Source organism: Anopheles merus, chromosome 3R (assembly GCF_017562075.2).
Source record: "Anopheles merus strain MAF chromosome 3R, AmerM5.1, whole genome shotgun sequence".
Lineage (NCBI taxonomy): Eukaryota > Metazoa > Arthropoda > Insecta > Diptera > Culicidae > Anopheles > Anopheles merus.
Genome location: NC_054084.1, coordinates 30293292 through 30308889, shown reverse-complemented (window position 1 = coordinate 30308889; position 15598 = coordinate 30293292). Strand labels below are relative to the sequence as shown.

Sequence of the window (15598 nt, the reverse complement as noted above, 5' to 3'; positions counted from 1 at the left end):
TAATCGTCATGGAGAGTTGAGTGTGTTGAATAAAAAAAGAGTGATTTGTTAGAAAAGTATAGTGAGATGGATCGCAAAAGACTAAATCTTGATAAGAGTATAGTGAGTTGAATCACCAAAGAGTTAGTGGTGAGTCAATAGGATTCAGTGAGTTAAAACACAAATTCACCATAGGTTAGAAAGACGAATTACAAAAGTCACCAGGCAGGCTATGAATCTCCAAAATGTGAGTCAAATATTCAAATCCCTGTGAGCTTCTCTTGTTCAACTCTGTTTAAAGTTCCCTGAATGAACTCCAATTACAAAAGGGATTCTTGTTTCCCGATGTTGAATCATGCGAAATTTAATTTTCTGTTTAGTTTATTGTTCGCAATCAAAATTAAATTAAATTAAAAAAAACCTTTTGGCTTTAATGTTTCATAATTCGTTTTCGATGTCGCAAATAAAAACTTACAATTCATTGTAATTTTTTGTCAACTCGAAAACATTGATTCAATCAAGGCTAGTAACGAAACACAAAACACAAAAAAAACAACATACAACACGCATCATCGTCACTTTTCGCTTCTTCCCACCTCAACAGTAAAGTCGAAGTGGGATAGTAAATAAATATATGAAATTGAAAAATGAGAATCTCACTCAACACATTCATCATCGCACTTATGCAAATCCGACGGAAAGCGATTGGATTGGGTTGATAGATTGTTGAGCAAAAATTAATTAACCACACACTATCATGCCAAATCGTGCATCGGTTTCCCCAACCCTACGTTTCGACCGAAACGCGGTATGATTTATGAAGCTGTCAGCTATCATCCTCTGTTTGTTTTGCGACCATAATTAGATCGCCACAGCATGGGGGTACCTGTTAAAAGTGTTGCAATGTATAGTTGATTGTTTTTCTAAACGCAATATGGTACTTGATGCCGAGTCTAATTCATTGCAAATGAAAGTGGTGAGTTAATAACCGTTTAAGAGGTTATTAAAGTTATTGTAATAAGATTTTTCCCATATTTTTCGCTTGACTTTTTTTGTGCCTCAGCATTCATCGAAATGAGGCCAAACATCATCGGACAAAGCCGGAAAAACGGCCACACCAAACAATACCGAAAATAGCCGAACGACAAATCGGCTGCTGGGACTAGGACTCGCTTGGTCCCAAATCGTAGCGATTATTATTAGAATGTGTTCTACGTTCGACAGGCGGCGAAGGTTGTGCGTGAGAAGATGCCGTGACGCGTCACGACAGCAAAAGACCAAACCAACAGAAAATAAAAACGCATCCATCCTTTGCTCACTTACTGCGTCCTGCGGTCGATGTGGATCAAGATCGAACGCGGGACTCACCATGCTCACCCTGCAGGGGACCCTTGAACTCATCCCCTAAAAGTCTTTCCGCGGACACTGACGGGCACCATTAAGGGCACCAAAAATGGGAGACCGATCGCTTTTCCCGTGTGGCGTACAAATCAAACCCTCTCCACTGCTGAATGCCCGGTGCTGGTGGCGCTCGTGCAAAACCGCTCCGGCGAAGGTTAGGGTGAAAGGAATTTCAAGTGCACACCTGAAGACGCGCGTCTTTTCGCGTGCCGTGTGATCCCCTCCGCTCGCACGGAGCCGACATTCGCCGGAATTCGCGAATATGTCGCGCAACACGCGAAGATGAATTTGGTTAAGCGTGTGAGAATGAGACGGACAAAGTGAGTGAGTGAGTGAGGAATCAATAAAACAAAACAAAACAAACAGCTATCGATTTCGCTTGGTACGCCTTATCCTACCGAACATACTCGAGTGGTGAATTGTAATCGAAATATCACACCACGGTGACACTGTCGCCTAACTAAAACGACTGTAGGCGAGTAGGTTGTGTGTGTTGGAGTGTCGGTTGGTGTTTTTTTATTATTCATAATTAAGATCGCTTTCAAACACCTCCGTAAGGACAAACGTGCAATAAATCCTTGTACGGCAAATGGGGAGGTTGTCGTCAAGCCGTTCATTTGCCACCGGAATCATCATCATCATCATCCCCGTTCGGCGCGGGGCCAAGTACGCAGAACGATCAAGACAGTCAAGACCGGTGGTAGTGATGGACAATCGGACGCCGTCCAACCTGCAGTCCCCAACAGCGATTTGGTGGCACATGATCACGCGCAAACAAGGTAACAATGGCGCACGTCGGCTGGCGTTTCGGAACGCGATCCGTTCGACGGCGCGTTCCGTTTGACGGCTGGCTGCAGGCGTGTTTGCAGAACGACTAGAATGCATCGCGTTGGTTGTATAGGGCAGCATTTTGATAAACACACAGTGTGCACTATTGTGCATATGAACCATATGGTTGGGTTGGTCTGTTTCTGGAGAGCGGGGCGCTGGGTTATTCGTCAACTCCATTGACATGCCGGGCCCTGGGCTGTAATGTGCTGTTGCGTGATGGATGGACCGTAAATCTTCTCCCGCGCCTCGGTGCGGAGCGTCGGTGGACGGTTGATGATAGAAGCGGATGGAATAGTATTTTTTGTTTGCTCCATCATGCAACTCTACCTGGCGATGTACGGTGATGCAGATTTGATTGACAAGGTTGCAGCCGTGCCTTCGAGTCGTGTTTGATTTGATAATTAGATTCAAGTATTCTAAAGAACTAGAACTAGCCGGTCTCATGGTACAGTCGTCAACTCGTACGACTTAACAACATGCCCGTCATGGGTTCAAGCCCCGAATAGACCGTGCCGCCATACGTAGGACTGACTATCCTGCTATGGGGGGAAATCAATAAGTCACTGAAAGCCAACCCCACATGTGGGTTGGCAGGCCTTGACCGTCATCGGTTGTTGAGCCAAAGAAGAAGAAGAATTCTAAAGAACTATTGAGCTATTTTTAATTGGAAGAGACATTTTTGAAAAGGCAAGCATTAAACCATTTCTTCAAACTAAAGGTCCTTATACAGGGAGCCTGGAATTACGTGAAACGTTAAATTTTTCAGAAAATAAGATCCTCTTTACAGGATTCAGGAAATTCAAGGAAACTGGAATTATTTGGAGTCAAGGATGCAATTGAAAAACTTTTAGGATATTCACAAGATTCTTCAGTTGCGTAACGAAATGCTAGACGTGCTTAGAATTGATGGTTCATGACGTTATATAAATGATGCCCGACGAACAGGACTTTAAAGCCGTTTTTGATTCGTTACAGTCCATGAACATTCAATAGCTCTGTTGTTCTAACAATTCCTCTCTTTTCTCAGGAAAACCTTGAAAACATCTAATTATTTTGTCTCTACTTTCTGGAATAGCCAATATCTTCTTCTCTTTTCTCCTATTGGCGTAACGAGTCTCCTAGGCGATCATTCCGGGCTATACAAGCTTTCGAGAGTTGAAGACAATACAGGCTCTCATTTTCGGAGAATGAATTAAATGAAAAGGACCTCCTTTTAATCAACTTTGTATCAACTTTGACCAAATTGAGGTATTGACGTTGCTTAATTGAATTCAATTTGATGATAATCAACGCATAGTTAACGTAACCAGTTCGGAACGATCATCCTTTTCTCTCGGTTACGCATTAATTTCCCTCGTAATTGAAATTTCGCATCGATAGAATGTTCCTGGAAATGGTATAAAGCCATTTACAGCCAACAAGTTGAAAGGCTCTCAATGGATTGCCATCTCCGCAAAAAGAACCGCACTAACCCATCAGCGTCAAAGGATGTAAAACAATACCGGTTAAATAAGGCCATTACACAAACCGGGGGACAAGAAGATGAGAATTCTAGTGAATCGAATCCGCTTTCCCCCTGTCCGGAGTTTAATCTTCTTCCAGGCTGGTTGAAATAGATTTCGTCACTTGGACAAATCCTCTTACGTCACACGGTGTGGCATCAATCACGTTCGATTGCTGCTAACAGCACTATCGGTAGCTGTAGACACAGTTCGTCTAGAACCGTCTGGATGAATTGGTCCCCGGTTGTTCGCACCTGCCGTTAGCTGCTCGGTTTGAATCATTCTCACGATTGGTAGAGGATGTTCGCTTCTTTCTGTTGAATTTCCTTCCGGTACAGAAGTACAAAGAGCATCACGAGCAAGAACAGCCGACCTTTAAGAGTCCAGGCGACTCAGAGCGTGACTTCGCTTACTATTTGTGAAATATTCGCTTCGCTTACAGTTTAGCATCAATTTAGCCACCGAAAACCCATTACGCATCGCATCGTAATAGAATCACACGGTGACACAGTGACAGCGACGACGACGACGACGATGGTGACGCCAACGATTCTCTACACCATTCTGGGAACCGCCCAGTTTGAGAGTCGGAAATTTGCGACATCCGCAACAGATTTATGCCATTCTCGATCAACTCGTCCCTGCTCGTTTGCCTCGGAAGATGTTGAATTTCGTGTTGGATTTGCACGGTATTTGGCATAAATCTGTGCCTTACCATGCTTGAAGGTACCTGGTTGGATGTTACGAATAAATGGACATCCTGCATAGTATAACCGTTGCCACGTGGCTGGCACTAATAAACCGTGAAATATTTTCCCCACCACAAATTAAGGCATATTCAGGCATTTTTTTGTGGAAAACAATTCACTAAAAAAATATAAGCTTGTATCCTTTATTTTACCTTAATATTTCCTCACAAAAAAAGGTATATCAAGATGAATGGACGCACTTCGTGTATCGTACCAAACATTCCGGTCTCTTGTTTTTGTTGCGGTTTGCGGAATGTAGCAAAATGTTTTCCCTAAAGAAGCAGGCAAAGAAAGCGTCCCTGTACGTACTAATACACACGGCACGTGTAGCATCTTAAGCATGGGAAACCCAACGAAACGAGAAAATACTACCGGGGAGGCATGCGAGGAGCCTCTCTCCGCTAATCCCACTCACTCGGATTTATTGTGGTAGAAAATCAGTGGAAGCATTTCTCGCCGGCAATTCCTGCCCAAAAGCCGCACAAACAAAAATGAGCTTACACAAACAGCACAAATAATCATAGCAAAATCGTAAAGCAATCCCAAACCATCATGGCTGGCGGGAGATACGCACAAATATTAGTAAAGTTATGTATGTGTATGTGTGGGGAAATAAATAATAGAAGTAAAAGAAAAGCGCCATGGTCAGCATGGGCTTTGGCTGCTGTGAGAGAAAGGAAAGATTGAGGAATTGAAGATAAAAAAGCCCCTCTCAAGCCAGCCAAGTCTCGGCGCTGCTGGGCATGTCTCGTCTAGGGCGCAACCATTAGGATACGACTCATCCTCAAATATGGTCGCATTGGAGAGGCTTTTTTGATTCGGAATGGGACGAGCGAATCGATTTTTGCTGCCCCTTATCACTGTAATGTGTCATCCGTTTTTTGACCGGGGGGTTTGTTTATTTTTATCATACCCTCAAGCAAACACGCGGATGATAATGAGAGGTTTAGGATAAAACTAAATGTTCCACCACCGATAAACAAATAAACAAACAGAGCGGCAAAAAAAATACATAGCAATTGTTGACTGAAGAAATAAAAACAGAAAAAATGAGAAGCCAGTCCACACGGACACCAACTCGGAGTAGGACGGAGATTAAATTCAATCGAGTTGATTGTTTGCAAACAGCAATGGCTGTTAAATTGAATGGCATTCGGAGCGCTACAAGTCGTCGCCATATCGCCATGGCCAACGATATCCTGTGTGTGCTCGTCTGTGTATGTGTAGGTGAAAGAAAGGGGAGGCGAGAAATCAACGAAGTAGAAAAAAGGAAACCAACGAAAGGGAACCTTTCGTCGACAGTTTGCTTTCAGCAGCTCGTTCGGCTGGCTTGATTAATCATTCCGGGAAAAGTCCGACCACAGCCAGTGGCGACCGGCCGTAACTTCTTCCCGAAGACCATTGGCCTCTCGGAAGCCACTCCACAACATGGGCAACAGTGCCCACTCCGCCAACGCCATAGAGACAGAGAGAACGAAAGAACAAAAAAAAATGGTATAAAATTCGCACATCGGCTGCTCTTTGTACAAAATGGCTTATTCAAATGAAGTGCTGCCGTGGAGAAGCTTTTCCTTCGCCCCATCCAAGACCATGCGACGGCGGTCATGAGGCCGGCACGTGGGTACGTCTTTAATGCAAAGCAGAAATGGGGGATGTAGCTGATGCTGATGAATATGTGCGTTTGATTGCCAGCCCAGCCCGGCGGAGGGAGTGCGTAACGACCACTTAAAAGTTGATGGAAATGTGGTTGTCTTTTCTCGTAAATATTTAACTGTGAGTTTGTGTGTGGGATGAGGGAAAATGTATACCGCGTCGAGTTTCGTGAGATGGTGTAGCTGCACTGGAAAAGCGCTCCAAAGTTTCTCGGAATCAAAAGACTTCATTTAAGGGGTGCAAACAACGACGCTGTTGCTCGTAAGTGGTTAGAGATTAAATGTTTATACAGTTTTGTAAACTTCTGTGAGACAAATTGCAGTGGTAAAGGAGCCTATTTCTCGAAGTGATTGAATTAACGCCTTGGAATTAATACTTGATAATTGATATCAAGTTTTTGGTATGTTTACAATTCTCCAAACCTTAAAATTGCATTGCAACATAGTCGACATAGTGTAGCAAATATACCTCAGAAATCCATTGACAGCTCCTTAATCTAATAAAAAAATAATTTTGAAAGCATCAGAAAGATCATTATCAGTGCTTAAAAGGTTAAAGAAAGTATCCGCAATGCTATTTGTAAGTTTCAATTGCTACCAATCGCTCTCCAAAACAACATACTTCAGGTAATCGGAAACAATTTTTCACTTTCGCTCGGCTTTCCAGGATCTCATTTTTAGCCAATACCACGAACACATAATACATTTCGTTTGAATCGCAAAAAAACCCTCTAATGTTGCGTTCGTGGAAAACGTGGAAAAGATGTTCCTGAGACACATCAAAGTGTAGTCACGTATCGGCGCGCACGTTAGCGCGTGTTTGGCATCCCAAATTCCAGACGATTCTGTCGGCATTCAGAACAATTTCGAAAGCCCCTTGCCATACAACATTCTAACAAACTGTCAGCTCTCTTGCTTTCTCCTTCGCTCCCTTTCGAGGCAATTCAAAATGGTTTGTTTTTCCATCCGATTTTTCTACCCCCGTAAACCCAAGTGGTTTCGATTACCACTAATTACGATGACCTCCACACGAAACGCCACGCTTTCGTGACAACATGCATCGCACACTAATTTAACCACCTGCATTATTGATACTGCAGCGCGCCCTTCCGATGAAAGAGAGCATGACACAAGTGGTAAAAGCCGTTTGGTGGATGAAATTTTCAATACCACACCGGTGTTAGTACGCCCTTGACAGAGAGGGTCAGAGTTTTACGAAGGATAAATACTTGCTTACATGCTTTAGTGCTCATACCCTTATACATTTTCACCCAGCTGGGGACGCCAGTGCGGCATCGAACGGGTACGGTATGTAATTTACATAAAATGTCGAAAGCTGGCTTCATTTTGGAGGTGATTTTTTTGTGGGTTGGGTCAAAGAAAGGACCTTTACTGAAAGGACAACAGCCAAAGATAAATTGGATTGTTTTTTTTTTTTTGGTTTGTTAAATATTTAAACGTATGGTTTATGGACGCTTGCATACTTGTAAATTGTAGCTTATTTTATGGTGAACACATTTCAATAACAGTTAAATAAATTTCAAATTAAACTCCTATCTCATTAAACTTAATGAGCATTTGCACTGTAAAATATGTTACCTCCAATCTGCAAACCCTAACCTTTACACTGTTCCCCGTTCAAGTGGCTAAGACGATTGCATCTACATTAACAGTAGCCTTTTCGTTTCTGTCGCCCCTCCTTTGACGTACGGTGGCATTTTCCTACGCGACTGCACAGCTTGTGCACAGCTTTTACTGCCGTCTCAATGTCTCCGGACGCTATTGATCGGCCCCGGGGGGCTATGAGTCAGCGACGTTGGCTGGCGGAGCCGTGAACCTGCCGGCACTTACAAATCTTGAGATCATCGCATGAGAACTTTTAACGCCGCGGCTGCCATTTGACAATGGTTGCAAGTGCGTCTCGGTTGTTTGTTTTGTTGTGCTACCGTTTTGCTGATGCGTCCATACCGCATCCTTCGTGCGGTCGAGAGCGCACGATCGCTACACTGGATCTAAAGCACTGTGCTTATTTGTAGCATTAAATGGTGTAACTTCCCACGAACACCTTTTGCTGGTTTACCTTCTCTTTTTCCTTCTTCTAGCCATTAGTCTCGGAACACACACACACGCTCGTGAACTTGCGCACAATTAGAAGCGTTGTCAAAGTGCATCACGATTTGTCTGTAGACGAGGCTATGAGATTAATTGTTGCAGCTTGGAATTGGTTGTAGCAAACAGGAAGCTAAACGGAACCGGATTGGAAGAGAATGGCACATGTTGGCACCAACGATGCTCTTGGCCTAAATTGATAGCACCGGCGGAGGAACATTGTTGCGTTTTTTAAGGTTTGCATTGTAAAAATTGTTGTCTTCGTCTCAAAATTGCTGACAATGTTGATTATACTCAACACTAAGCATTTAGAGTATTTTTTTCACTGTAACCTTTTCTGCTCCAACAGCATAAAACAACATTTAAGGTTGCTGCATTTCCGTTGGACATTTTCCTTTATAGGGATGGTTTTTTAGAGCTTCGGCCATCAATCACAGCTCCCACGTGACACGTGGGTGCAAGCGTAAAACTAAAAGGCTAGCAAACACGCTTAAAAAAGGCCACCTCATAAGAGTACACGTGTTTGCCCATCGACACTCGCATAGTGCAACGTGGCACCGTGTGAGGTAGAGCAAGTGCAAAAACCCACCGAAGCGAAAAATATGCATCTTCCTGTCCGTGAACGGGGTAAGGATTACACGCGTCACCGTAAGCTACCAGGGAAAGAAAGGGAAAGCCGTACGCCGTGACTTAGCAACGCATGCGCTAGCACCGCTGCTATGCGCAAGTGAGGAACGAAACATCGATAGGAGGGAAGAAAAACCCCAACTGCATCATACAAACTGTCACCGGGTCATAAGGTTGGCTTTTTAAACAACGCCACATGAACTTCATATTGCACGCAAACGGCAATGAAGGCAACAGAAACTCTCTCTCTCTCTCTCTCTCTCTCTCTCTCTCTCTCTCTCTCTCTCTCTCTCTCTCTCACTCACTCTCTCTCTCCCTTTACGCCCTTTTGCCTGGACGCTTTTTGTTGAGCTTTCTTTATAAGTTTTCCCAGCGCGCTGGAAGGAAAAATGATACTGCGCTGGTGTATTTATTACACTTTAAGGTTGTCCCTTTCAAAGGCAAAGGTAGAGCAACAAAAAAAGTATAAGTCAAAGTGTAATACCTGACCTTGGAGACTTCTGACGCGTAGCTGCAAAGTGTGTCAAATCAATGTGGAAAGTGTGGTACACATGAAGTGTTTCTTCTGCTTGAGCTGCTTCGATGAAAGAGTAATAAACGTTCTAGACGGCATAATTAATATTTCCCAGCCAGTGGAAAGAACTTTACACTTGTTAATTAGAGTTTTAATCAATAGAAGCTTCTTCTTGCATATCATTCGTTGGCGTAATGGCCTAAGCTCGACTATGCAAAGATGACCTTTATGAGACATACCTTGAATTGTTCTACATCGAATATTAACCGTATTCCAGGACGATCTGGACGGGAATGTACTCCTGTTCGGTCTTGTAGGAGTCGAATGGTCTATCAAACGGACCACCAAGCCGCTACTATCACAATCAGTAGAAGCACGACCTAGTACTGCAAATGCCCCCGTCACAATATTTGCAAGAACTTATTTCTATTCAAATCGCATTTCAACAAAGCACTTTTCTTCTACATCTTTCCTATAGAGCTCGTGAAAATGCAGCTAAACTTTTCCGTCCAACATTCGAGAAATTGTTCCTTAATTTTCCCCCAAACAAGATCATACACCGTTTTTGCATATCGCTCAATTTAATCTTCATCGTTCTGGAAAAGCATAACGAGCAGCGAAGTGAACTTATGACCAGCTTCTGCATCCGTTTTTAGCACCCGCTTCGCGATGCTGTAAATTGGTAAATGTTAATCCGTGGCCCGCGTTCCGAGGCGTGAATGTCAAGGTCACGACATTGATTTCCCAAGAATCACCCTAGCGATGCCCAAGGGCGGTCCAATGTGAACATTACCGGGTAGCAATTCCAAGAAGTTAACCTTTCATCTTTTGGCTATCATCCAAAACAAAAAAGCTCTGCCCAAAAAACCTGCAAAATACCGGAGATAAATGATGCCTTCTCGTTTGTTCGCCTAACCAGCCGCAGCCGCTGATGATAAAAAGACCAGAAAAACAAAACAAGCGGAAAACTTTGTAATTGTTTTTGTTCGTCCGATCAAACGCAGAGACGATCGAAAATAATGGGACGCTTTTGCGTCCCGATCGATAATAAAATCATTATATCTGTTTTTCTCCGACTCACTGCACACATCAGCGGGGAAGTTATTTCAATTGAACGGCTCTTCCGAATGACTTAACATTTGTTTCGGATCCGTTTCGCTTGCCGGCAAGCCAGAGCACGAGTCCTTTGGGTCTTGTTGATTGTTTTCGTACGGGACGCTTCTTTTTGTTGGTCATGTCAACCTTATTTCCTCTTTGATTTTGGTGTCTCATTCTCCTGGAAAAGCGGGCACTTTGCTTACTTCAGACAAAAGCCCGATGTCTGTACACCTGCAGGGAGCAAAATAAAACATTCAATCTCAAGTATGCTCAAAAGGCGAAAGTCATTTACTCGACCCTCCGACACTGCGTAGCAACGTTCCCGACATGTGAAGGACAGGAGTCTGCTTTCATGGAGTCTTGCTGTCTGAATGACAACATCATTGCTGTTTGAGCATCCCGCAATGTCAGTAACCTTTCGGAAACGGTACGGAAAACAGGAAAACATTCTCCTCTATGCCTCTCAGTTCAATCACCTCCAGTTATCGAGTGTAGCGTTTGTTTGTTTTTGTTTCCCTACCCGTACGACCAATTGCTCCAATCTGTGTTGGAGCCCACCACGGCCACATTAGGATAGTGCTGGGGCGTACGATGGCGTACGCGTTTGCAGCCTACATTTGGCTGACATCAGCATCTATGCCAATCGACCGGCCGCATCGAAGAGCAGAGGACGATGAAAAGTTTTCGTTAATGTTTGATCGGTGACCTTTCGAGAGAACCAACAAATTGGATGAGGGTGGGTGCACGCAATTAGCTCACCTAGCCTGACTTTTAAATCGAGCGCTGGCGGGACGAGGATCCAAGATCCAATTTCCCAACGTGCGTACGGAATAATTTACAACGCCCGCGACTCGTTAAGGCTCTATTGACGATGTTTTTTTTGGGGGACTCTCCGAGCACGCACACGAAAGGGAGAAAGGTTAAATCGTCATTGAACTTTCCATTTCCGACGCGACGTGGTTGTTGTTTTGTCTCCGGAACGATTTCCTAATCTGGGCACAATTTACGCGCTATTTGTGCTAGTGGGTGGACCGCGGTTGAGTTTGTAAAATTTACAACGAGACAGGGTGAGACAGGGTGGCGTCCGCTTGATGACGCGTTTGGGCGACGCTTAATCTGCTCTAATTAGTCGGCACGGCAGCAGTTATGGACGCCGGGAGGCCTCCGGTTGTTGTGAAATTGAGGCCAAACGATGGCACGGTGTCACTAGATTGGTTTTGTTTTTGTTCCTTAATTTATGATAATTGAACCATGCTTGAGAGTACGCCTAAAAGTAATTGCTTTTAGGCTCTCGGATGATAGATGTCGCATGCAATGGACTATTAAATCTAATTTAAATTTCAATGTGATAGTTTTATGTCTATCATGGATGTGAGGTTGAGATTGAGCCATAAGCAATAGCAAATTAATGCTTTAAATTTACGCACGAGAACTGGTAGCAAAAACACCCATGAACTACGTACTTCCATTGTTTTGAAGGACATTTTAAAAGAAACTCTTGTTTCTAGCAACAATCGCCTCTATCTCATCTAAGTTCCAGCAACTTTGTTGCCTATAATCTTATCCTAGAATCTTTCAGCTCGATAGGCAGGCAATTCATCATCGTTCGGCCCGTTTCAACACTCCGCTCATGAGGACAAAACTTACGTGCACAATGTTACACATCCACTTCCCATTCGGTCGACCTCTTGACCTGCTTCGGCAAAGGAATGGACACCCCCTCCATCCATCCCCGTCGAGTGCATTCGTGCAGTCAACAAGCAGGAAAATCAATTAATCATCATAATCATTCACCCGTGGCCAGCGCAACTGATGATGGGTGGAACGATGGGACCTGCCGTCGACCAGCCCGCAGCAGCCGCCGTCCACAGGTTCACCCAAACGCGTTCCAGACTCCAAATGACCATCATTTACCGTCAATCAACGGGCAGTCAACGGGATCGGACCGTTTGTGTGTCCCGCACCCAGCACGGATCCATCATAACACAACGTCTTACGATGGACACGGCCGATCAAAGAGCACGGCCGCGCTGTACTTCTTCGTGATGGATGTGGACCGAATGAGATAAAAAATCAATTAGCGCGAGGCAGCAGCACGCGAGATCTTACCCATCCGCGCACACGCCATGCACAAAACCATGCGTCTCCATCAGCGGAGTCAGCTTCTTTGATGAGTGTCGGTGGAAAATTTATGTGACATTCCAGGGAATGGAATGATTTGCGGCCGAAATCGGCACAATTAACGGGCTGAATTCCGGGATGAAACGAATGCACACACAGTGGCGTGAGGTTCTTGGGCGTTTGCTCATTATCAAATTAATTAGCAATGGAATGTGTGACGAATGCACACATTGCGAACGAATTCCGCCACTTGATCAATGTTTTTCCCAAAGATTTTTTATAACACTCGTTATTACAACACATACAGAATTCAATCGAGATGTTAGTCTAGAAATTAGATTTGTTTAGTACAGATAAAGCAAAACACACACAGACAGGGACAACCACGGCTGTTAAAACACAGAAAGGACACATGGACACAGAGCACAATCACAACATCAACACAACAACCACACACAGTCTAACTAAGCCCTAAATTTTAAGAGGTCAGGGTCGTGTAAAACCAAAGTGGCACAAACAGTGTACATGGACATGGGGTCAAGGTGTATGCAAACTCACGGTTCCACTTCCTGGCTGTGGAGCGAATCGTCCGATTCCGGCACCAGCCCAATGCGTCCGTACGCACTGGTCGACGTTGGTGGTCGCAGATTTTTCGGCATTTCCGGGCCCTTCTTTTTGCGTCGGTCCGCCACCGTGGCTGCCTACTGCGGTTTGCTGCCTCTCTGCCGGGTGGCCAAACTTCCCACTACAAAATAGCACGCCCCTCTCGTCTGCTGGAGCTCTGGTGAGGAAGTGGCGGCAAATGGGTAGTCGCCAGGGGATGACGTACTATTCCTTACAGTAGTACTAGAGACCTGAGAGCAGGGTTTGTGCTTGCGGCGATTTCATTTACTGCCCTTGGAGTAGTAGAGAGGCCTTCAATGTCTAAATCCAACCAACAAACAGGGAAAGACTTGAAGGGATTTGTATATCTTTCTCGTTCTCTCTCCGCTTCTTCTGATTGCTAATAATTTATCCAAAAAATGGGTTACACGCCCGGACCTTAGATCCAATATGGATCACACGGGTCCAACGGGTTTATCTTTGGTTTGGTATGAAGGCAATCGTGGAATCTTTGTGTGTGTGTGTGTTTTGGACGACACCCGGTTGATAATTTTGCGGGACTTCGGGTCAGGTTCGGACGCAGTCTTGTGCTAGTTGAAGCGGTGGCAGATGATGATGGCAGATGATGGCTCTACGTGTTCGCTACTGCTTGGGTCCGCACAGTGAGATGGGTCGAACGGACTTTGTGCCGTCGGCACACCGGTGCGAGAGCGTGAAACGTGTTGTGGGAGAAATCTTAATGATGATGGTGCGGTGGGAGATGGGAGTTGGGATTTGTTGCGCTTGGTTTTCTCTCTCTCGATTTTCTTTGTGCCTGTCTACCCTGCACTCTAATGGTCTAAACGTGTGCGAATGGGGATGATGCAATAAATATACGTTTTATGCTTGCCAATTGGTTATGCGAGCTGATTTTGGCATACAGAACGCGGTTGGCAAACTACCGGTTTCTACGCGCCCGGTATGATGGTTGTGGTGGTGGTAGTGGTACTAATGATGATGAGGATGCACTGCTGTAAAAGAAAATGGTTGAAGAGAAACTATTTTAATAATTTTGATTGCAGTGTTTGTTTATGATTATTTTTTATGATAAAAGCGTAAAATTTTAAAGTCACTATTGAATTGCTATTTCTATATGAAGTATTACGACTAAAATTAATTATTCTATACAATTCGATTCTAGTAGTGAGATGTCATGAGATCTTATTCTGAGATAAATACTATTTTCTACCATCTAAATGAATCTATTGCTACGCTTGTAGTATAATGGTACATAACCTCACACTTAAACGACACGCGAAGGGATGGAGTTGGCCAAAACCAAAAACCAAAAACAAAAACATTTAATTTTTTTAAGTAAAACCTTTTCATCACAAAACACAAAAAACCTAAACCCACACTAATCCACCGTCATCCTGCTGCACCTGTATAGCGGGAATAAACTTACTTTGCAGTACATTTTCAGCCGTCATTGCTCGATTGCCGTCGTGCTGCTGTCGTTGAGCATTTTGTCCACTAGCTGGAACAATACTTTGTTTATGTGTTTCGTGTTACGTTGTGGCACAAACACAAAAAATGGGCACTGACCTTTGAAGCCCTTGCACACAAACACTAATGCACTTGGGGATGTATGGGATATGAGGTTTCCTTGCACGACACTCTTGCTCTTGCACTCGATCACACGTAGAGGATCGAGCTCGCGTATATTAATACTCCCCGATCGGGGTACTATAAACGCGTAAAAAGGAACGCAACTGAAGCAGTATCACAAAGGATCGGTTGTTTCTTCTTCTACTTTTCACTAATTAGGAACAAAATGAGGGTCACTCACAGACAAACTGATACAAACTGATCTTCACATTAACACAAACACACACTGGACAGTTACTTGTCTTGTAATATTCTTCAAAGTTGCAGAGGGCTATTTCTTCCATGAGATTTTTACTTGCACTGATAATAAAATGGCGGGTATCACTTTCTGCCGATGAATTGTACACATGGAAGCATACAAATCTGGTTGCTTTCTGTCTCACTTAGTTAACACTAGCACCGTAGTAAAACAAATTTAGTTGGCTACCGATTTGTTTTACACAAACCACACGAAAATCACGAAACGTGACACACGCCACGTTTGTGGAAAACTTTACCGATCCAACCGGTACGCCGTACGACGGAAAACTAGCTCCAACGGCTAGCAATAAAACGTGGAGGATGAAATTTTCATAGCAAAGTGTTGGTGTAGCGTCCCGATTGCCCGAGATTGGAGCGATTCGGCCCGATCGCTGCACGACGGTCGATCATCGGTTGACTCGATCGTCTCGGATGTAACAGAAGATCGAACAAGCTGCAGTGTGTGTGTGATAGATCGAAGACGATCGTCGCTTCCTGACGATGACACAGTTTCTGAAATAAAAA

General features: G+C 44.1%; 1 protein-coding gene across 3 annotated transcripts in view; it reads right to left on the bottom strand.

Annotated features, from left to right (window-relative positions):
• Positions 1 to 15598, bottom strand: part of LOC121597781 (P protein-like) — a 62982-nt gene that overhangs the window by 38741 nt on the left and 8643 nt on the right. The window contains exons 2-3 of one of the 3 annotated variants that reach the window (XM_041923895.1): positions 14631 to 15586; positions 13142 to 14196 (exon numbers count right to left, since the gene is read on the bottom strand). In XM_041923895.1, coding sequence (XP_041779829.1) covers positions 13142 to 13242 — 101 coding nt within the window. In that variant the 5' untranslated portion in view covers positions 13243 to 14196; positions 14631 to 15586. Of the gene's footprint in view, positions 1 to 13141; positions 14197 to 14630; positions 15587 to 15598 lie in introns of those variants that run through there. The other 2 variants (XM_041923894.1, XM_041923902.1) reach the window with 2 other exon arrangements.